General features: G+C 44.5%; 3 protein-coding genes across 3 annotated transcripts in view; 1 reads left to right on the forward strand and 2 right to left on the reverse strand.

The window, feature by feature from the left end:
- Positions 1-102: 102 nt before the first annotated feature.
- Positions 103-23,219, forward strand: part of LOC118512915 (oxysterol-binding protein-related protein 9) — a 49,108-nt gene continuing 25,991 nt past the window's right edge. The window contains 8 exon segments of the mRNA XM_036058058.1: positions 103-403; positions 471-600; positions 664-1,116; positions 1,192-1,386; positions 1,464-1,662; positions 1,724-1,810; positions 2,958-2,978; positions 3,043-3,204. Coding sequence (XP_035913951.1) covers positions 118-403; positions 471-600; positions 664-1,116; positions 1,192-1,386; positions 1,464-1,662; positions 1,724-1,810; positions 2,958-2,978; positions 3,043-3,204 — 1,533 coding nt within the window. The 5' untranslated portion in view covers positions 103-117.
- LOC118512910 (elongation of very long chain fatty acids protein 1-like) lies at positions 4,588-9,399 on the reverse strand. The gene is made up of 5 exons (XM_036058052.1): positions 8,772-9,399; positions 6,477-6,573; positions 6,233-6,326; positions 5,354-5,600; positions 4,588-5,270 (listed from the first exon to the last, which is right to left on the reverse strand). Exons 1-5 carry the CDS (start codon positions 8,839-8,841, stop codon positions 4,960-4,962), a joined length of 819 nt encoding a protein of 272 aa, XP_035913945.1. The 5' UTR covers positions 8,842-9,399; the 3' UTR covers positions 4,588-4,959.
- Positions 19,215-21,485, reverse strand: LOC118512909 (elongation of very long chain fatty acids protein 4-like). Its single transcript, XM_036058051.1, has 4 exons — positions 20,963-21,485; positions 20,496-20,833; positions 20,278-20,417; positions 19,215-20,206 (listed from the first exon to the last, which is right to left on the reverse strand). The coding sequence occupies exons 1-4, from the start codon at positions 21,145-21,147 to the stop codon at positions 20,000-20,002; spliced, it is 870 nt and encodes a 289-aa protein (XP_035913944.1). The 5' UTR covers positions 21,148-21,485; the 3' UTR covers positions 19,215-19,999.

The following is a 23,219-nucleotide window of genomic DNA, read 5'->3' on the forward strand; positions in this document are numbered from 1 at the left end:
TGGAGGTCGGAGAAAGACCAGGTAGTGTATCATTTCATCCGAAATAGTGGAAAGCGTTGGAAGCGTTTCCTGTGCTCTTGTTATCGGGATTATTAAAAGTTAAAGCCAACCATAAGCATGAGTAACGATAACGCGAAACCCACCGACAGTACCTTCTGCCAGATAATGAAACCGATCTACTACATGTCCAAGGTGGCCGGTCTGTGGCCCCAATCGTTTCTACGCAAATCGCCCGGCGTTACCGTGCTCGATATTGCCTACCTGCTGATACTGTACTTCATGTGCTTCTTCTGCATACTCGTGAACACTAATGCGAAGCTGTGGGATTACTACATGAAACCGTTCGAGTCGGACATCTTGCGGTATGGGCTGCAGACGCATCTACTGAACGGATTGAATCTTAGTAAGGGAATCGTGAAAGGAAGGTGCTGTTAATTGCAACTAATGGGCTGTATTACGCTCACCAACAGGTGTACTTATTAGCACGATCAATGTGATACAGTACAAGCGGAAATGGGAGTACATGGAGCTGCTGGACAACATTACGAAGGTGGTCGAGCAGGAGTTTCACGTGCGATATCCCGTCCGGGTGGTGCAAATGTAAGAAGGAAATATTATATCCCTTATTGTTTCTAAAAGTAGCTTCAACCATTTTCCCACCAGGTTTATTACGATTATAATTTGTGCCGAATTTCTTTACCTTATGCTGATACTGTTTGGCTACTACTATCTGATCGATCGAACGTTAAACATCACCACTACCTACCTGTACGCGTCGTACTACATCATGAACGTCTCACTGCTGGCCCTGCTGAACGAGTACACCTACTTTACCGTCCATATACGCCGTCTGTTTATGATAGTGAATCGATTGCTGAAGCAACTACTGCTGACCGATACGAACCGCATCGAAACGGTGTTGCTCGATCAGAATCGGAAAAGTAAAACACCGACGATTGCGTACGATGAAATCTTCACCATTTATGATAGAGGTGGACGTAAGGAGTTGGATGCGAATGCGGGAGCTGGGAAGAGGAATGGCCCATCGAAGGTGACAGTGGTTGCACCTGCTTCGGCTGGATTTAATAAGCTGTCTACTAGCACTGTTTATACTACGTAAGAGGGGAGTTGAGGTGGCTGTTCTTTCTTGTTGTTGCTAATCTTACTTTCTATTTCTCTTGCTTTGTACAGCTACATCACACAGCTCAAGATTGATCAGCATTCCAGCATGGACACGATATTGAAAACAATCAACCGTCTTTCGGTACTGCACTATCATCTGTGTGATGCGATTCGGCTAGTAAACCGTATATCCTCACTCTCGCTAATGTTCCACTTTGGCGCCATGTTTGTTTTTCTCGTGTTTGGTCTGTTTACGTTCTACAAGTACGTATCTTCAATGAAACCAGCACAAAAAGTTAAAGTTTTTCGTAATACCTCTGCCACACTGTCTTATCCTCCAGAGCATTCAACTCGGGCTCGTGGGCATTTCGCATTATGGCGATGGCAAACGGGGCGTGGATTGCGTTTTACATCGTGGGAATTTTGACCGTCATTACGGCTACGACGGCAGCGCAGAACAGTGGCCGCTTGACCGGGGACATCGTTCATCAGATCATTCGAAAGCATCAGAACCATTTTTCGGTCGATGTTATTGAGAAGGTATGCTGGTTCGTGCTGCGTTAGTTAGGCTTAAAGGAGTTTAATCAAGTTTCTTTTTCAGCTTTCCACCCTATCGCTTCAGGTGAAGATGCGCGATATGTCGTTTTCGTGTGGATTGTTCCATTTTGATTGGAATCTCTTCAGTTCGGTAAGGTGTGCAGGAAGAATGTGATAAACCAGACGTACAACTTTTTCTTTCATACAGATTCTTTCAGCGCTGGCGATGTATCTGGTGTTTCTGATCCAGTTCGACGTAACACCACCGGTTGGACTTTCTTCACCGAATTTAACCATCCCATCGATTGAATTGATTGATTTTACAGTCTAAAAGTCCGGACTTTATGTCCAAATTGGCCCTTTCAACAAATCCATCAAATCGAAAATGAAGCACACATAATAAATAAATTAAATCTTTGTGTTTGAATTCATCAATTGAATCTATTTTTTTAAAAGCCCCTCTGTTTCCCGCGCTTGCCAGCATATCACGTGTGAATTGTGTACAACCGTACAGAAACTCGCATCAAACACTGTGAGGCGAATTTTCGCCCAATGCTGCACACAGCTGCGATAGGCAGCGGCTGAAATTTTGCCGATGTTAGCGACTGCCGTTAGAATAAAGCATGTTTACCGTGTTGCCTATAGGTCTAAAAATGTTATTTAACTATAGGAATAGTCTTTCTCTTATCAGCTTTTCTAAACATTTTCCTCATATTTGTATATCTTGCTTCTCGTTCTGTAGCGTAATTCTTCTCCTCTGTTTGTCGCTATTTTCCCGCTCGCTCTTCGACTGCACTATGGGCGCTGGTCGCAGAGTACTTCACAAGGCATTTTATGCGTTAAATAACAATAATAGTTTTTAAATGCAAGAAAACGACTCAATACAAAGCAAAAGACTTCAGAAACTTCCAAAACTTTGTCATACCTCTAAAATTACCGATCTTCTCGAAGGTTTCGCTCAAAAACTATGGGATGCTTGAAATCCGCTCAGTGTCCATAAAAATGCCACAATCCAGCTGTCACACGGGAGCGCAAAATGTCAAAGGCAGCTGTCAGCGATGATACAATTTTGCATCGGTTGTTTTGCTTGTGGAAATCGTTTTCGCGTACCGAATAGTTTCTCGTGATTTTACCCAATTGCTTTCCAGCGGACCATTTTCGCGAACGAAAGCACGGAAAAGCAAAAGAAAACTTCCCTCCCGTTTGTGTGTTTGTGTATTTGTGTGTGTGCATGTGTGCGGGAGTGTATCGTGGTGTGTGGCGGTGGTAAAAAAAAAAATCCTCACTTCCTTCGCGAGTGCTCTAACCAAGGTTTTTGCGTGCGTGTGTGCGTGCGTGCGTGTGAGGTTATTATTTTTTGATTTGGTTATCCCAAAATCGCAGCAATTTACAGCCCCGTAACCACCGAAATCGGCAAATCCTCCCGCTACGACGATGGCGATGATGCTGGAGGGCACCCTGTCCAAATGGACGAACGTGATGAAGGGCTGGCAGTATCGGTGGTTCGTTCTGGATGAAAACGCCGGACTGCTGTCGTACTACACCGTAAGTAGCTCATGCATGACCAACCCGGTCCTCACCAGCAGCCGGGATGACCGACCGGGTGCCGCCATCCTCGTTCGTCCGTGGCGAACACCACCACGAACACTCGCATCAAATTTCTCCTCGTGCCAAATGCGTTCGATGCCCGCTTCTTACCAGCCTCTTGCTTGAGCCAGCTCTGCAATAAACCCAACAGCGTCCGGGGTTGTGGTAGTAGTTGGCGGCATTTACCACAAACCACATGTTTGCTGAACATACATTTTTTTCTAATCGTTGTAGGAAGAGCAGATTCTGAGTGTCGGATTGTGTGTGGTGCGATGCATGAACTTTATCTGCCACAATCCAAGCCCGGCCGTTTTGAAGAGCGAGAGATGAGATGGGCCTCTTTGGGGCCGAATGGTGGAATTATCTTATCAAAACCAGCCCTGTTGAACTGGGACGGGAATGGGACGAGCAAGGATGCGATTCGGCGTGCGTGTGTGTGTGCGTGTATGGTTGATGTCATGCGGTTCATGGCGGGGCACGTTCTAGAAGCGACCGGCGGATCCCATCTGGGAGACCGTGAATTATCACGCACGCACGTTAATTAACTGAATTGATAAAAGCGGGTACATCGCTACAACCTTGCCACTCGAGTACCGAGCCACTTTGAGTGGTCGTTTTGCTACTGCTGCTGCGTATGCTAGAAGCAACTAGACTCACTCTATAGCGCTTATCGTCCAACAAGTGATGAAAAAGCCGGAACAATAAGTGAAATGCGCTTTCTTTTTGTACGCTTCTTCATCAACAACAACAAAAAAAAAAATCCCACCGTCCTCGAACCGCTGTGTAAACAAAGTTAGAGGCACGCGCATAGCCTCAGCCGCTATTAGCTTCCTGGTGATGGTGATAAGGAAATACTATTACTCATCCACCCGGCCCGGCCAGACAGACGGTTCGGTTTGTGCTGGTGTCCAGCGAGTTTTGGGCCAATGCGCGCACTATGATCGTGATTCCTTCGACGTCATTTTTGTCGCAAAGGCAGAGCAGCATTATTTCGGTCATTATTTATGGCGGGTCGGGGCCCTCGTGACAGCTATTATTGTCCTGATCGTGATAAATTTGGCGCTGATAGAGGGTTTTTTTGGGGGGCGATTGGTTCACTGCTGGGGGTACCTTTAAAGCCCTATTTTAAAGCGTAACCACCGATAAGCGATAAGCGAGCATGCTTGGGGGTCAAAATTTATGGTCGGCCACCCCTTGAACGATTATCGGGCAAAGCGCCACAAAATAGATAATTTTTGCTTAAGGAGGAATGTAAGTCACTTTGCCGTCTAGCTCTACTTAAACGGAGGGTGGTAATAGCACCTTTTAAGCATGCTTATGGAAGCAACATCATAACATTAATTGTACACACAAAAGGGGACATTTTTATTTTTATTTATTTATCGTTTATCTCAAATGTAAAAAAAAACAGTATTTTTTGAAGGCAGTTCAGGGTTTTTGTAGAAGATGAAAGGATGCAAAAGGAAAGTGCATAAATAGATAAAATGTACAGCCTTCGCGCGTCGTTGTGAAATCTGGAGCAGACACAGAAATGTTACCGATGACACCCATTTGGATGCATTCGGTAACATGCTGTGGGTTGCTACTGCACTGCAGCTGCTGCTGATTTGTCTGGCATAATGTTTACGCTTAATCTTTTCACCTCCAATTTTCACCCACCCATATGCTTAACCCACACAATAGTTAAAAACTAAAAGCAAATTACGAACAACTCTACTTTTGCTTCAGCTTCCGTGCCTTTCGCACGTACGTCTGGATGTAGAAGTTGGTGAACAGGCTGATCAGGATGACCAGATTGATTGCGTGCAGTGTGTAGATGGTTTTGTTGGCGGCACAGGACGGCTGAAGGGCGGCATACACGTGCACCAGCATCGTGACAAGCTGCGCCAGCTGGATGATGGTAATGACCGGCTTGACGCGGTTCGTGAACGGTTGGCAGGGTTTGAACGAAGACAGAAAGTAGTACGAGTACATGATCATGTGTACGATCGAGTTTAGTACCATGATGGACATCTCCTGGTAGGCTGTGGAGGTAGAATTGTGGGCAAAATAATTAAATTAGTCATAATCTCCAAAAGATTCTTTAATTTAAGAACAACAAACGCACATAAACTTAGCTTCAAGCTCCACCAAACGATCAGGAAGGTGCTGATGTGATGGTACACGTGAAGCGTGGAAACCTGGTTCTGTTTCTTGCGCAGCACGAAGAATACCGTTTCGATGAATTCGATCATACGGAGACACATCGCGAGCCAACCATAGTAGACGGCATCCAGCCCATGCTCGTACTCGGTGACCGGGAGCTTCGGTGTGCAGCGTCCGATGAAGTTAAATTCGAATCCTACCTTAATGTACTGTAAGGAAAGAACGGAGATGTTGCATTAAATCATGGATTGCTCTAGCGCTAAGAGTTGTTCTGCCCAGGATAGCGTTTCGGCTATTAGTTGGGATCTTTATCTCTTTCGAAGACTTAGTGATGAATTGATCCTCCGTGTTGGTCACAGAATGTTTCAAAAAGTTTCTCGTGCGTGATTGCTTACTGCTCAAAAATATGCAGAATCGACTAGAAATCTGGCATATCAATGGCTGATACTGTCCAAATATTGTCCAAGACCTTATTGAACTTTTGTACAAGGCTCTGCTAACAAGGGCCAAGATGAAGGGCGAAAAATTCTCCAATTCATGGACACTTCCCCGTCATTTTCTACTGGATTGTACGATCATCTCTGTGAAGCGTTATCGTTTTTTTACAGAAAAGGCAGGATGTTTTAAACCCGAATGGCTGGTACTAAGGAAATGCTTCACGATCTCCAGTTTCTTCTCTCGGAGAACGAACGAGCCGTCATGTCCAGCTTTTCGGTAGTTTCGAACATAATTGTTCTAAATCTACCGATAATGAGCGATGAATGGCAGAGTGAGATATCTAGGATACAAGGCCATCGCATGGAAATTCCTCCAAATTGCTCTATATTTGCTGTATACTTACGTTGAGCACAAGGTACCCGCACGCCACCACCTGAAAGATGTTGTAGGCCGCAATGATCCAGCGCAGGTTGAAGGGTTTTCGGTACTCCATGTAGCTGCAAAGATCGACCGAGCACAAATCATTAGCACCTATTAGTGGGATTAATTTAATCTTATCCAGTACAAAGAGTCTGCTCTGCGATGGATTTCAATGTACGGCCGATGATGATATTATTCTAATCAGATGAGCCCGGCACGAAACATACCTTGGTCCATATTTGTAGATGAAGTAAAGGTATATGGCAATCACGATGGAGCTCGGTACGGGCGATGCCATCAAAGGGTACGCATCGATGTGTTCCTCTGCACCGTGGGTGAGGCGGGGTGTGTGTTGTGCGTCATATGCATAGTGATGGTAAATGAAACAAAGAAGATAGGACGATTACTTCAAACGATGTGAGGAAGGATGGTTCGATTGAACGGCTTCGATTTGTATGTCGTCGGGTTTTTGGAGCCGTGCGGCTTTGGGCTAGAATGTTAAGCGATGCTGCTCACACATGACTCACACAGCGCACGTGCAGCCGTTCAGATCGCAAAGACTTCAGTTCGATTCAGTCCAGTTCTGGCGTTCTTCTGTTAACTTACTAATAGCCCATTATTATACGATATTCTTGTTTTCGTCAGGATATTGTCTGCATTTGATATTCCCGCATTTTAATTTTCTGCAGTTTTGCGGCTGTTTGCATCTATGGATATGGCTCCATGAGTCGTATGTATTTAAGGTCCTATCATTATGCTAATATTTTTCGACTGAATGTGAAATTCCTCGTTTGTGGAAGTTAAGATGCAGAATGTGGAGCTCAGTAGTACAGTTCGTTGCTGCTAGGACCACTATCAACGGTTCATACAGTGGACGCCATTTAAGTATTCGATTACTAATGATCAACATTACCATCTGCTCTTGATGGGATTTGCTTTAATCTCCCTTCATGTTTGCGACAGACTCCGCTTCCAACAAGCCGCTAAGCCACGTCAAAAAAACGTTAGCTCGTTTAAAATATAAGCTTAACATCAGAAGCCTTCCACTTTTTTTCGTTCCAGGCGAAGAAAAAAGGGAAGGTTATGACTAAATGCAGGCAATTAAATCCCCAAAGCTAATCGTGCCTAACTTCAGCACACTTCATTAACTCCTAAAAAAAGGGCCCTCCTACCATTTCTCAAATACATTCGCATGATACTAGTTATCATGCCCCCATTTGTGAAGTGTTTGCACCGCATTTTTTTTGTTGTGCCTGTCTGTGGTTGTTCCTACAATGTCCTACCTGCAGTGGAGTTGTTTGTGGTGCACTGTGTACGCTACGTTGTAAACACTAGTTAAATATCAGATAATGTTCCTGTTAAGGTCGAACGGCAAGTGTTGCTCTCCACTCTCGATGCTTAAGCTGCAAAAACGATGCAGCTATTCGTTTTGCATGTGTGTTTTAATAGCTTCAAGAGAAGTCACAGAAGTGAACACTTAACTTAAACTGGCAAAAGGCCAGACCAACAAAAAAGAAAAAAATTGGACAAACTGTCGATCGTAAAGCAGTTCTCGCTGAAGAACTGCCAGAAATTCCTTCATAAACAACATTTAGAATTTGATAGTCGACTTAGGGTAATAAATATATCCCCAAAATCTAACCGTCCGTTCACATGGGCGCACGAGCAGCATACTTAAGTATTAAGGTACTGGCCCCAGTGCCCCTGTTGATGCCCATTCAACAGCTGGGTATCTTTCTCCCCGTTTTTGGGTCTCTTTCGCTTCTGCGGCACACTTGGGTGTTGCAAAATTGGTGATAAATTTTAGTCTTCTGATTTTAGGACAGTAAAATTCAATCGCCATGCCACGGTAGGTTTGGAGCCCGGCACAATGGAGCAAAATGTTGGTACATCCTCCATTATCCTCTCTCGGTGCTCAATTGGTATGCATGGTACGGCAGGATGGACAAAACAGCCGGAGTTGCCAGGCAGCGTTACCAAATCCTTTACCCCTGCCTGCACGAAAGCTTGCCTGATGACGTAAAGAGCAGTGATGCCGGCTTTCGATCAGCTAGCCCCCCGTTCAGCTTCCCGTTAGAATTGACGGCATTGTCGGGGCGGCTTTCTCGTGGACATGTGGGTCCGTGCTTTAAACAAAAAATGAACCGCCAATGGAACCTTCCGTGTGTGTGTGTGTGTGTGTATGAGCAATCGTGCTCAAGTTACCAGAATGCCCTCTTGAAAGGAACTCTTTCTTGAGTAGCTGCATTACTTTCGCCCACCGAAAATAACAAAAAAAAAAAATGGACGCGCGACAAAACTCTGCACCCTCCGAGTGTACTGTACCGTGTGTAAAGTCGTTGGGTAGTTTTATTTATAATTGGACTTGTTTTGCGGTTTTTTCGTTAGTGTCGCGTGTTTTTAAATTTTTGCTGAACCGAGCCAAACGGCAGCAAACGGCAACGGTACACTGAGCGGGGCTTTTTTTTTGGTTGGAAAAAGTACTTGCCAGCCTTATGCACTTTGGAACTGGAAAAACTTACCGACTCCCTTGACGTTGAACAGTTCCGAGATTGTGAAATCGGTGAGATTCATCTGGTGCAGAAAATCCATGATGGTGGCTTCCCGGAGACACACACACACACACTTTTAATTGTATTTTCCACCAAATTAAACTGGCCTGTCAATGAATAGGTAGCACCCGCCCTGCTTTCGGCTGTACTTCCGCCGTCCGGTGTCACTGCTGCTACACGACGGCTTCACGTATTCGGACACTGTGCCACACTGCTTTCCGATCACGTCCGAACGTACGGGAGCCGGCCCCGAAATGAGTAATGAGCTGGCCGGAACCCACCCTTATCTGCTGCTGGCCCGATCTAGAAGCGGGTATCGATTCTGCCGAACGCAAAACCCGCCTAATTATATGCTGCCCGGTTGAGAGTCGCGCGCGATCGTAAACCGATGTCGCTTCCTCCAACCGTTCGCCGTGGGGTTCGTCGCTAACGCAGAGACTTCGATGTGACAAATCACAGCACCGATCATGAACGGACGCTCAAAACCGTTCCGCTTGCAACCACTCGCGATGATGAACGATGAATCGCAACGAATTTTCCCTTCTGGCTGTCCGGTGCAGAGCACGTCCATGCGGGACACTATCCAACTACGAACTGTAGACCCGTTCGTAGCACCGCTGTCCGGTCCGCGGGTGTAAATGTTTTGTTTCTGGGTTGCACGTACGCGATCGCTCGTTGTTGCGCGACAGTTGCCCATGCGCCTAGCAGCACGTCGCTTCGCATCATCCATCGGCACCAACGAACCGGCGCAGCAGCCCAACTCGATCTCTCTTCCCATTCGAGACTGCTCATTGCGATCTCTCTTTGCAACATCGCAACCGATCGCATAACAGTGCGCGCGGATGTGTGGAATGTTTCCTCGTGCATCCTAGCGGCCAAGGAACCGATTTGCAACCGTCCGGGTGGCTTCTCGGGATCGAAGCTTTAGTGGAGAAAGATGTTTTCCCTCCCATTGGAGCACAATCGGTGACCTATTTTCACTTTTACTCCTTGCGCTCGGTCAAGTCACTGTGTTTTTTTTTTCGGCGAGAGAAATTTTCGCCTGTCCAGCCGGTCAGTAAGGTGAATATGTTGTGATGTAAATACCAGCTTAAAAAAAAACATTGCCAAAATCTCGCAACCTGGCGACCGAGGGGTTTTGTACACGCGAGATCGTTGTTGAGGAGCTGGTGTGTGTGTGTGTTTTTTTACTTTTATTTTTGGGGTGTAAAACCGGTCCCTTTCAATGGTTTGTGATGAGAGGATAAGACAATTTAGTTGAAGCACGAAACATGTATCAAGCCGTTTGTTGGATTAAGTAACATTTGCGCGAGGGCGCTTTTACTTTTACAATATTGTGAAACCAGCCCGGGGTTCGTATCAGTAAGCATGGTACAACGAAATAGGAAGTAACTGGAAATGGGATAGAAAATGATAGAAAACGTAAAACATAATCAAATGATAAATAAGTATTAACATAAATAATATAAAGAAGCAAGAGAGAAGGACAAGAGAATTGTACCTAGCGGTTCCACGCTAGACAATTGTCATCCCATCTCCAATCGATATGTGTCTAATTACTGTAAACGAATTTTTAACCACAGTTTCCCGTGTGACTTTGCGAAGCTTCCTCCAGAGAACAGTGTGCGATCGTTACGTTCTTGAATCGAAGGACCCGATTATTGTCTACTTTTCGCGTAACCAATCTGCATATGCCAGTTCATCGCGATTCCGTGTGACATCCGTTCAGAAGGTGAGACGGAGTACTTTACACGCAATTGGACGCATCGGACATGCTCGATGGTGTGGGTAGGCATAGTTCCGCTTGTAGCGTGTAGGTCTTGGGTTTCAACTCTCTACTTCCGTGTAATGTCATCAAACGAACGGATAATTACGAATTTATGTGCAGCGTACAGCAGCTCATTTCAGAGGCAATCAAATTGGTCATAAGTCATTAAGGCACCTTGAAGATCGCTGAGATAGCTGTATCTGCTAGAGTCAGCGCTGATTAATGGCGCGACGAATACAAAAATGAAAACCCTAAGAAAATGAGGATTACGGTGTACCGCACTACAATAGGGGAAATATCGCTAATTTGTATTAATCCACTCACTAGTTTTGATGTTCGTTATCAGTCAGACGAATGGCACAGGGAAAATCAGCATCTAAATAATAGGTATACGCGTATTCGGGAGTCGCTGAACACAAGAAGAGATTAATGCGTTGGGGGCTACTCAGAAAGATGTCCAAGGAGTCGTAGTTATCCAAGTTGTTTTCAGGTCCAAGATCTGGATACGAAAACCTGTAATGCAAAATTTCAGATTTTTGGCTAAACTTCCGTACAAACTGTCCCCTCTTCTTTCTTTTCCGTCTAGATCTTGGTGACAAACATGTTGCTAAATTTTGTTGTTGATCCGGTTAGTTGAGCGGACCACTCAACGACTCCAACGACGCACTCACCGTGGAAGAGTTTTTTTTTTCACAAGCGGCGTCAGATTCAAAGTGATTATCTACTGAGAAGCCATAGATAGATTTGGTATAAAAATCGCTCTCTTGTTTAGGATCTTCTTTACTCTATGGACGAATACTCTGACCTCTAAACCGGCAGGACCACTGTATTCTTTCAGCAGCTCCTGATGCATTTTTCAATCTTACAAGACTCTTTTACCGTATTACCGGGATCTTCTTTCTCTAGATGTTGAATGTTGGAGTACTAGAATGTAGGTAAAACCGAAGACGCCATTACCAGAGGACCACCTGGTCCATTTGGCGCCATTATCGCCAATGTCCGCAACATTATTTGCTCTGGGATAGAGCTGCTATCAGTTCCAGATTTATTGAAATAGCTGTAAAATGTCGTGACTACCTAAAACAAACATTACACAAAACCGATGGACGTTTGAAGGGACCACTAACACACATTTATATTTATTGGAGTAGAACGATCTGACCCAATTAAAAAGTAATCAATTTGAACCTAACATTATCAAGTACATTCCGCATGATTCCTTCCAGTTGCTTTGGTGTACATTCGTGTATTATTGATATCGCTGGCTGAACCATGCCCTAGGACTATCTATACAGCAGCTAATTGTTATAGATGGTCAACCGTTAGGAAAGCCAACCAGCTCGTAAAGATCGTAAAGAAAAAAACATATTTTTATGCTTTCATGCGTCAGGTCTTTTTTTTATCAAGCATTGATCGCAATTAGCACTCCGCGGTTCCGTTTTTCCAAAAAAGGGCTACTGTTTCTATTACGGGGTGAAATCACACTCTCGTATGCGTGCCCTTAAAAATACGAATTAATAACATCAACTCGTTGTTTGTTTTCATTTATCGTGCCCTAGGCGGATATATTTGAAAACCATCTAGGGCAGTGTGAAAATAGGCGTTAAATAAGCACTATACTAACGATCATGGGATGGAATTATGTTCCAATTTCCCCAAACCACTCAGCCATCTTGTTTACTCCTTTCAAGGGGAACAAAAATTGTACAACTGCTTTAGTTGTCCGTTTTTTTTTTCGATGCATTTTAGGTACGGTACGAACTTGACCCTTTATCTAACACGGTGGCTGACTAACAGCTCTGCCAACCGAAGGACAGACGGTAATGAGGTCTGCAAATGGTAACGATGCCGTTACCAATCGCCTGAGAAACGAGACGATCTTCAATGGCAAATCCCCGACCGAAAGACTGCTCAACAAAAAAAAACGAACCAAGCTTTATCTCCTGCCTACGTGAAGGTTGGGAAATGAAAAGCAGACAGCAAAATTGTATCAAAAATTTTGTCTATTGCTTGTCTGACTCGTGTTTGACAGTCGAACGAGGGTGGATGAGCGCGCGCACCATTTAATCAGCTTCTCATAACAACGCAGCATAAATTTGGAAGGCCGTTCCCAGCGTTTTTCACGTCGCCGCTTTCCTTTCACACATGTCACTTTGGCGAGGAAAAGTCTGCCGCCTTCCCTAACGTCCCTACCCTAACGAAACCAGACAGTTGCTGGGTGGCCATCGCGGATGTGTGGTTGTGTGTGGAAAATTTCATAAAAAAACATTTCATTCGATTTTTCGTTTTCATTTACTTTTGCTGGTTTTTACAACTTTTGCACGTTAAATTCGGTCTCAGTTCGCTGGAGCATACGGGACGGTTTTCCTAAAATTCATGTTTAATTTTGCAGTATTATCGGTACGACTGTTACGCGTGCGGATGAATTATTTTGTAAAATTACTACGTTTTCCGCTTTGCCCGCTGTTACACAGCTCGAGTGCAGAAAGTGAAACGCCGCGCGCCTAGGAGGGCGTGCTGTTTTCATTTTCGTCCATTCTTCTGCACATTGACCAGCGCTTTGAAGTAATCATCATCGTCGCCACCAGCACCGGGTCGAGCCTTACCATTGTCGCCTTCGGAAGGGTTCAAGTGCATACGCGATCGCGTCAAGCGCATCACCGCGGCTGTGCACCGCACTCTGAGCACAGGTGAAAGTCCGTACGGCGCAGGAATTGGATGCTTTTGTTTGTCCAGTTTGTAGTCGTCGGTCAAACGGGGACGACGGACGGTTCGCAACGGATGATGAATGCGGCCAAATCAACAGACAGCTCGCCGGGGCTTGCGAAGGAAAAAGTGGCGCCATTTGTAGGACTTTTGCCCGATCTACACTTGCGCGCTGCGCTTGGTAGCGAAGGCGGATCGTAGAGCGATCGGATAGTGTCAGGCCTTTTGTTTGGCTTGACCATTTTCTAATGCGCCCGTCAATGGCGGACGAAGAGTGGAAGGGAGGGGGGGGGGGGTTTGGTTTATGCGGAAATTAATTTTCACCACCATTGGACAAGGGCGTTCGAATCTGAAGGAGTCGATCCGCCTTTCAGTGATGTGTGGAAATGAACAGTTATTGTTAGGACACACATTCGTTTCCACCTGGTGGCAAAGCTTGGCGAAAGCAGACCGTCGGTTTCTGGTGGGTGTCCGGCCAGGCCAGACTTGAACCCAGTGACTGTTACCGGTGTATCATTCGGAGTTTCGGGCAGGTCGGTAAGGCAACCATTTTTAATCGCATTTTTCACGCACTTTACTGCCCCTAGTGTATGGGTGAGTGTATAGACCGCGATTTGGTACGCGAACTGAACGCGCGTGCTGAGATGTTTTTACATTTATCGAATTCGATTTAATTTGGTGTTTTGGCACTTTGCCAACACGGAACCCCGAGCCTACCGATGATGATGATGATGCTGCTGCTCTGCGTTTTGCATAACGGTTTTTGGATGCGTTTCTCTTTTTCTTCCTATTGAATCATCTGTTACGGAAGAAGGTGATTTTCCGTTGCGGAAGGTTAAGGTGAGAACCGCAGTGTGGATGTTAGATGAGAACGGCAAGCTTTATGTAGGTAATGACATTTATTTTGACAGCTGACTGTTGAATGTAACGTTTGCCAAACGATGTAGTTTATGGGGGAAATGAAATGGGTTTGCTGTAATCCGTTTGTCTCGAGGAAACTCTTTTAATCGGTGTTTGGCTTAACACTTTCAAATCCGGAACGGAATTGATGCTTGTTAACAGAAGTGAACAAACTTCTTAGCCTACGTATCCAGCTGCTCTTTGCTCGATCAGAATATTAGCGCATTTGTGTTAATATTTCGAATACCTGTTTATATTCTATTGTCTAAACCGTTTTTTTGACATTTTAATACTTACAAAAGATAGCGCCACTGTATTTTTTTTAGCATATGTCAAAATCTTATAAATCTTTCAACAACCATGTAGCTTCACTATGGATGTAATTGTAAAATTTAATCCAAAATTTTAAAAACTATTCGTTTATCTTGTGCAACGATCACAGCAGAATAATCTGAGGAGAAAATATTGTTGCTTAAAACAAAGCTATCGACTGATGTTCCAGACTACCTATCCAGCAAAGAGTGAATATAGTCTAGCATCTCTCTCTTTCTTGTTGGCATAACGACTCTACCATTTCTGGCTTACTAGACTTAATGATATCACCTAGTTGTCCTGCAGTCAGTCTTCACTACGGGGGAACGGTCCGGATGGGATTGGAACGGTCCGGTTCTGTGCCATTTGAAGATCGGAACCATTGTCGCCTCGACCACCGAACCGCCCCAAAGTTTAGTATGTCAACAATCAAACAAGATATTACAATTTTAATAGAAGTATTTGAATTATACATTAAAGTGACAAAGATCAGCGAAGTTCTTGAGAGGCCCAGTTTTGTCGATTGCGCAGAGCCAAGGTTAAATTTACAATACTGTAATATCTCTTGGAGGATATTCAAGAGATAAAAATTGGTTTTAAGTGAGGATTACAGAAAAACCGTTGATATATTTCTTTAGAATTTAGATCAATGTTTGAAACCAAATTGAGTTCTTAATTTTAAAACCAGAAAATATTGAAACGAAAATGTCTGAAGAAGCCTTGAAGCTTTCGAATAGCCATGATCGTTGCTTATCCTTGCCGTCCTATAGGGTGATGCCACTGAAAATCACCACCATTTCTAACGACACAACAATACCCGCACACACACACACACACCACACGTTGTTGCCGAATGGCGTGAAATAGAAGATGCTACATATTGAACCTCGCACGCTTGTACTTCAAACTCAACCACTTCCCTATGCCCTGTAAACTGTGCATAATAAAATTGCTGCATTACCTCATCCCGCACACAAAAGGATCTAGATTGAACGTGTCTCACAACATCTCTGGCTGCTTAAGTGTTGTTTTGGGCTTTTTCGTGCTGTTAACCCGGTGATGTTGCCAGTCTTTAAGGTGATTTTAAGGCGGGTCAATCTGCCTGTGTCAATAATTGTTTCTCCGTATGGTTAAGCGGGGAGACAAACATTAAATAACGATCGCCACCATCACCAGATGCCTCCTCCCCGAAAGCAGTCCGTCCGATGCTGTCCCCGTGTGGTAAACACAACTTTAAACTCCCAATCCCGCAGCATCTTCAGGATGGCAGGGCAGGAACAATATTGCCATTGTTGATCGATCATCACCACCTCGCCCGCTCAGCTTACCGGCTAGGGCACAGCGAAAAGCTGTCCGCGCATTGCCATCACGTAACGCGCACCTTTTGCGCATCTTTAACACGCGTGTTGAGATTTGTTGGTCTGGTTACGATCAGGTCAGTAGGATGAGTGAGTGCGGTCTCGGTGTCTGTGGCTACAGGCAGCGTTATGATCCTATTTTTCGTGCTTACGTCGTCCGCTTCCGGGGTCCTGGTAGTACGTCAACCTGCTTTTTAGCCACGGCCATGTAATGGCGTCAGAATTATTGTTAAAATGTTATGGTAGGGCCATGGTTTTCGCGGGGGCATCAGTGAGCGCATCGCGCATTACGTTATCGACGCAAGCATTCAGGGATGGATTGGTGCAGTAATTAAAGCGGCAATTAAGAACACCTTTAAGCTATAAGCTCGCGGTTTTGCTGACCGAGCAGCACGGGAAGGGAACGTGGTGTGTTTGTCCTGAAGAAATGAACGTCAATCGGTGACCGCGTTTTGGAATGTGTAATGGCTTGTTAGACACCGTTTGACGCAAACGTACAGCATGGTGTGGCCTCTGCCCTCCCCGATGTCTTGTTGTCTGCTTAACCTTGTTGCAGATTTCGTTGAGTAATATTGGAGAGAATTGTGAAGAAAGCTTCCTTGAACCAGGATAGGTAACAACTTACTGTTGATTAACGTCGTTCTATCTGAAGAATTAGAAGAAGCCGGTGGAAGGATTGCTATACATCAAAGGGATCTTCTATGAGTTTCCTATCCTTGCCCGATGTTGTTTAGTTCTTTTTTTAGTTACGTACACTCTACAAAGGAGAAAAAATAGTCTAAAACTTGATGTGTTTCTGTAGAGCAATTAAATTACTGAATTTGAAACTTCTCCACCGGAATTCGGGGATTTCCGCAGTTATGTGCGATCGTTTTAGTGGAAGTCTTTAAGGTACTCTGGGAATAAAAACAAAACGTTGTCGGCAAATATGGCCTCAATGTTTACACAATGTTCCACAGCACTCTAATAGAGTTGAAAACAACTCACACTTGGCATAAGAGTTCAGCTGGGGTTATTCTTAGAGTAGAGTACCACCGAACTCACGAGCGGCACACGTGTCCGGCTGTTGTGAAACACATTTAACTGCCGTTCTGTGTCTTTCATTCCCTGGTTTTTGCTTGTAATGCAGGTGATATAAATTATGCTTAAGTGTAGTAGGTGCTAACATTTCCCTTTTTTTTTGGTGCCATTCTTGTTACAAAAATATCATACCACGTTGTCCGGTAAGCGGATGTGGTCTACTATGAAGCCTCGCGAAGCAAACAGGTTATTTCTAAGTTCTTCCATTCAACTGATTCCACTCTCGCAGGGCTCCTTCTGGTGTGCGTTTGATATCTATTTGCATTAATTATAAAAAAAACTATTTGCCATTTTGGGTCCGTTGTGTATTGAAAAATGTGTAAGTAATTTGAATGTTTGTACTGCAAGTGATTCTTAAATAGCTCCTCTACACTAGGACAATGGCTGAACGATAGTTAATCTTGACAGCTCGCCAACTGTCAGACTTGATCAGATTAAAAGCTGGGCAAGGTACAAAGTTTCGGGCGGTTCGGTGGCCAAGGCGATAGTGGTGCCGGACTTCACGCGGCAGGACCGGGGATTAAATCCCATCCAGAGCGCCTTGCCGTGCGCAGGACTATCAACTTCACAGAAAGCCAGCAATGGCAGGCCGAGTCTTCTCGAGGTTGTAGTGCCAAGTAAGAAGATGAAGGAGGTACACATTATACTCTTCACTTTGATTACGTTAGATGTTTAAAAGATCAATTAACTTCTGCTAAATCAATTTTCAACAACAATGCATTGAAACAATGGATGGGAATGACGCGCTTAACCTTTTATTCGCAACTAACTTTCAAACGTGCTCAGTTGAATGGAATCGAACTGCAAAACTGTCACAATATCTGATGTCTAATATGTTCATTAATCAATTGTAAAGCTGTCAAATGTTATGTTTAATAGAATCCATGGTCTCATATTAAACAATAAAGGGCAATCTATCAACTGTGTAATGAAGTTAGTATTGTGTAGCGCATTCCACAATCTCCGCTTCAATGAGCTGATCTGCTCGGCTCGGGATGGAATCAGACGTCTCCGACAGAGGACAAGGCACTACTGGTCAGAATGGAAGAAAGTTTTCAAGTCCAGTTTATTCAAGAAGGTCGGCCATATTGCCAAAAGTTTTTAGGTTATTATTTTTTTATAGTTTGATGTCTTTGATCGACCTTAACAAATGACAAGTAGAACGGTGATTTAGCCCAGCCGATTAAGGTGTGACTTTACAACAAACCTATGTTGGGGTGGAATCTCGACTAAATTGAAATTCCTCCAACACACATAAATGATGGTTAGGCTTTTACAGTATCCGTATTATAGTAAACATATTGACCGCATTAAAAATAGGAAACAAAAACTGTTCAAGCTTCTTAGGGTCTCTCAATGCCCATAGGTATAAACTGAAGTCACGGCACCATCATTCCAAAGCAATTAGGTTTCCATGGTTTTCCAATTTTTTATTTCTTTAATATTTTGTTATTCCTCGGTCAAACGGAAGAGGCGACAGCGGTGCCGGTTTTCACACGACAGGACCGGGGCTTAAATCCCATCCAGGCCCGCCTCCCCGTATGCAGGGCTGACTACTTTGCTACGGATAAAATCAAGCCACAGAAAGTCAGAAGGTTGTAGTGCCAAAATAAGGACATGAAGATTTTTTTTTTATTAATTAATTAAGCTATTAGCCGTATTATCAGCATCTGGTATGCTGATGCCGTACAATAAGCACAGGGCATTTCCTCTTTGGTGTTTGCCTTATTACGGGCATGGAAAAACTTTTACTATTAATTAATCTTTGAAAATTTATTTTTTAACTCTTTGGTAAAAACGTTCTAACATATGTCAAATCTCATTGAAAGTTTTGCCAAAACCATGCGAAATAATCGGACCAATCGAGCTGTGGCTCATCAGCCTTATTCCGCAAACCACACGTACGAACCATGGCTTTGGAACTGTGCAGCAGTGACTTTGGATGGTTTCGTATGATCCTCAAACATGAAAACGATGCGTGTTTTCTCTTGATGCAATAGTTTTAATCAATTCCCATCGAATAGAAATCGATTGTCAATTGTATTTTGATGCAGCAAAAAAAATCATCCCACGTATATATTTATCATTTGAAGTGACGCTTTCTCAACTGCACTTGGATTAAAAAAGAATAATTTACGACGAACATTTACTGACGCTTGTTTTTCTAACGGAAACCTTATTTATTTCGGATGGTACTGTGTATACATTAAACCTTTACCCTTTACCTGTCCGACCCTTTCGATTGTTTCGAAACTTTTTCCCCAAAACGTAAAGCTGCAACACCAACAGTTTTACTTTTCCTCTTTTATTCTCTCTTTATTTCACATCCATATTAAAAAAGCTTTTCAGTTTACTTCCCCCATTCCATCCGTGCCCTGCGAGCGTGTTGGACATCTTACAAGCTAGGGCAGATAATTTAATGTTTTTTTGTTCTCCATCCATTGCAGTATCACTTACAGGATGCTGCACGTGAATGCTTACGCTAACCACATTTGATGCAATACAGCTAGGGTGCTTTTTTCCTTTTTTGTGTGTTTTCATGAAATTATGTGTTCCGCAGTGTCATCAGCTAATCGAAGCGGGAAGCTTAATTATTCTTCATCCACATACCACTGGGGGTGGTGCAGAAGATAAGCGCGGGCCTTCAATCACAAACGCTAAATCAAGTGTGTGTGTGTGTGTGTGTATCTACAGTGTGTTTCCCCTCTTGGTGCGCGAGTGCGATGCAACATTTAAAACAAAAAAGAAAAGAAGAAAACTCCGGTGTGCAATTAAATTTTTGCATCAGTTTATCGATGCAAATGCAAATGGAGTAGAATGTTTGCACTTGCGCCCCCCAACTCGATTGCGATTCCCCATAATGTCCCCCCCCCCCGCCGCGTGTTCCCATCTATCACCCGGATGGCATGGCCAGTAGCGCGTTTGATCACTGGGAATCGTAAGTGCGATTTCCGTTTCACATCACTTTCGTCGGTTTCACTTCCGCTGCTTGCGTTACACTTCTCACTGTGACACACTGGGCTGGGTTCAAGTTTAAAAAAAAAACACAGCTCCACAACCCCTCGAAAGGATCACTATTTCACCTTCTTAACGACGCCACCGTCGGTGTAGCAGACGTTCAGTGCCCGCGTGATGCCACTGTACGTCTTCATGTAGAAGTTGATGAACATGGAGATCAGCACGACCATGTAGGGTGCGTAGAGCAGGATGTGGGTACGCGGGATGGCGCAACTGCTGCGCATGGCGAACATGATGTTCACCAGGATGCTCACCAGCTGTATCTGGAAGGGTTGAACGAAAGCGATCCTCATACAGCTATCGGTTGTGTGCAGGGAGGCAGGACTATACTTACAATCTGCAGTGCCGTGATGTATCGCTTCAGCTTGTTCAGCGAAAAGGGCACATAGTTCGGTATGACCGCCAGCAGGTAGTACGAGTACATGCACATGTGCACCAGCGAGTTAACGATGATCGTGTACGTGAGCATACTTCCTGAAGAGAGCGGGAAAGGAACGAGAATAACAGCATGATGCTCGGACAAACTCTTCGCCGGCTTTTTAGGAAACGAACCTCCAACGTACTTGGCGAAGATCCAGGCCAACAGATAGGTAAACACGTGATGGTAAACGTGCAGGAACGAAATCTGGCTACGCTTCTTGCGCAGCGCAAACAGTACCGTCTCCACCAGCTCGGCCGTTTTGACGCAGTAGTTGAGGTAGGCGGCATGCAGGAACCCGATCGCATCCCGGCTGGTCGAATAGTCCACCAGCTCGCACGTGTACAGATAGCGGAAGGTCCAGCCGTGGCGTACGAGCTGCCGGATCAGACAGTAGCACACCACCACCTGGAACACGTTGTACGCCAGCATTAGTTTGCGCAGATCGTACGGTTTGCGATCGCGCATATAGCTGTTGGAGGAGGAGCAGGTGACATTGATTCGGGGGGGTGAAGAGTAGAAGCAGTAGCGGTCGGTCACAGGCAGTTCCGATAAAGGAAGTGATCCCATTTAAGGGATCGCGCTGGATCGCTATACTTACTGCGGTATCCAGTAGAACACGAGCAGGAAGTAGACGGAGAGCACCGACAGGGGCCATAGTGGACTGTGCAGGAATGGTAGATGAGCGGTACGCTTGTCGCTCAGGTCCTCCACCAGGAAGGTGTACCAATGATCAAACTGTTGCTGCAGTGACTCTCCAACCGTTTCGGTCCCATTCGACTCCATCCTGATTGAGTGTGGGTGTGTGTGTGTGCGTCGAGAACCCGAAACCCCAGCCGCGAGCCGCTGTACACCGTTGTAACACCTTACACGGTCAGACAATGACTGACAAAGCCGTGCGCCGCTAGTTGGACACACTGTACGAATTTAATGTTTGGTGCGTGCGGCCGTCCCCGTTTTGTCCCCAGTGCGATTCGAAGTCCGTGACGCGTGCGTTCTGCACCCGGGTCACTATGGAAATGGTAGGCCGATGTTGCCTTTCGCTCCACCGAGCTGACCGTTGCAACATGATGCCGGTCTGTTGCAGCGATGGAAATGGCATGCGACGCGCTACGTCACACACAGCACGTTGCGGTGCGTGCCGGAGTTCGCTGGGCCGAGATTTGGGGGTCTTTCAGGTCTTGCAGGGTTGCTCAACCTTCGTTTACTGTTGATTAAGCTAGCGTCTATCAGCTTAACTCTGAGCCTGATCATCGGCAGGCTTACTCCAGAACTGTAACGTCAATGTTTGTAACGAATATCTCAGACTCTATTTCTAGATTTATCCGTTTCGATCGAGATTTGAAAAAAATGAGCATGCTGTAATAAGAGATTGATCTTGATTGATAGTTCTCTAGCTTCTCTCCATCACTAGACGAATTTCATTCATCAGAATGCGATTGACTATCAATTAATCAATTCGGTTGTCGGTTTCCGATCTAATCTGCAAAAGGGCATCTGTAATTGCTAATTTGAATCCCCTCACTGCCCCTCTCTCCCTCTCTCTCTGTCTCTCTCTCTCTCTCTCTCACACCATATATCAATTGATTCCAAATCGCGTGCCAACAATCTCCGCATCTCGATCACTGGCTTACTTTCTTTGCACAAACTATGTTGACGCTCGTCGTTTACAATCAAATATTTGAAACGTAACACTCTGCGCGAAATTAATGGTGAGCGGAGCTTGATTGTTCGCGGCTAGATCAACAACCACCGGCGGTGCACGTAAGCAAACAGATCGGCTGCTCACTTATCTAATAGTTTTGGCTTTCCAAACACGCAGGTGCACAAATTTTCCCCTATCAACTGTAATCAACTCTAGAACACCCATTACCATTATCAACGCGAATGTTACGTGGTTCAGGGTTCAGGTTTGTTGGATAATGTTGCTTTATTGTTTTTTTTGCAAACTTTTACCTTGTTAATGTTATATTATAATACTAATATCAATTTAAGAAAATTGATATTAGTATCATACTTGATATTAGTATAATTTAACTAATCAATACGGCAACACTTTTTGTTCACTATTCAATAGTGTGGTTGATTGGAATGTCTAGCATTGTACTAAGAACGATGGCCCCTTAACGTCCTTGAAAAGATGCATTGACATTGATATTGTCCAATGCAAGGTGGCGTGCATAGCTGTGTTTGGTGGTGTCTAAACGTTTAATGAACTGTGTTTGATAAACGCTGATTGAGTCGTCTCAGTACATTATCCGGGTTGAGAGTCATAAAAAAATACGTCTTGAAGTATTGATGCATTGCCTTTTTTTAATTCTTCAAGGACAGCTTGTTAATGAATTGATAAAACAATATTACACTAAGTTATTACTTTGTGTGGGGATGTGTGGATTAGTGGGGCGGTCCGGTGATTGAGGCGATAATGGCACTGGTCTTCACACGGCAGGACCATCTTCAAATCCCATCCAGGGTTCAAATCCTTCAAATCCCATCCAGAACGCCTTCCCGTACGTAGGCCTGACTACTTTGCTACGGGTAAAACTAAGTCACAGAAAGCCAGAAATGGCAGGCCGAGACCTCTCGAGGTTGTAGTGCCAATAAGGAGAAGAAAATTAGTTAAAGTTAATGTGGAACAAACCATATCTTTGAATATTTCGTTTATCCGTTCATTGATTGCCTAGATTTACTGGTTCACCAGTATCGTCTCATTTTTCTTGCAGCTTTATATTGTCTCGTGCGTAACTGTTGTATCAACGATCGACGATTTTTGTTGGTATATTATTGTTATTTTCAACTTAAGTCTTTTCTATACCGTAACGCTCCCTTTATACTCGTAGAGGAGGTCTTACGCGGTA

Source organism: Anopheles stephensi, chromosome 3 (genome assembly GCF_013141755.1).
Source record: "Anopheles stephensi strain Indian chromosome 3, UCI_ANSTEP_V1.0, whole genome shotgun sequence".
Lineage (NCBI taxonomy): Eukaryota > Metazoa > Arthropoda > Insecta > Diptera > Culicidae > Anopheles > Anopheles stephensi.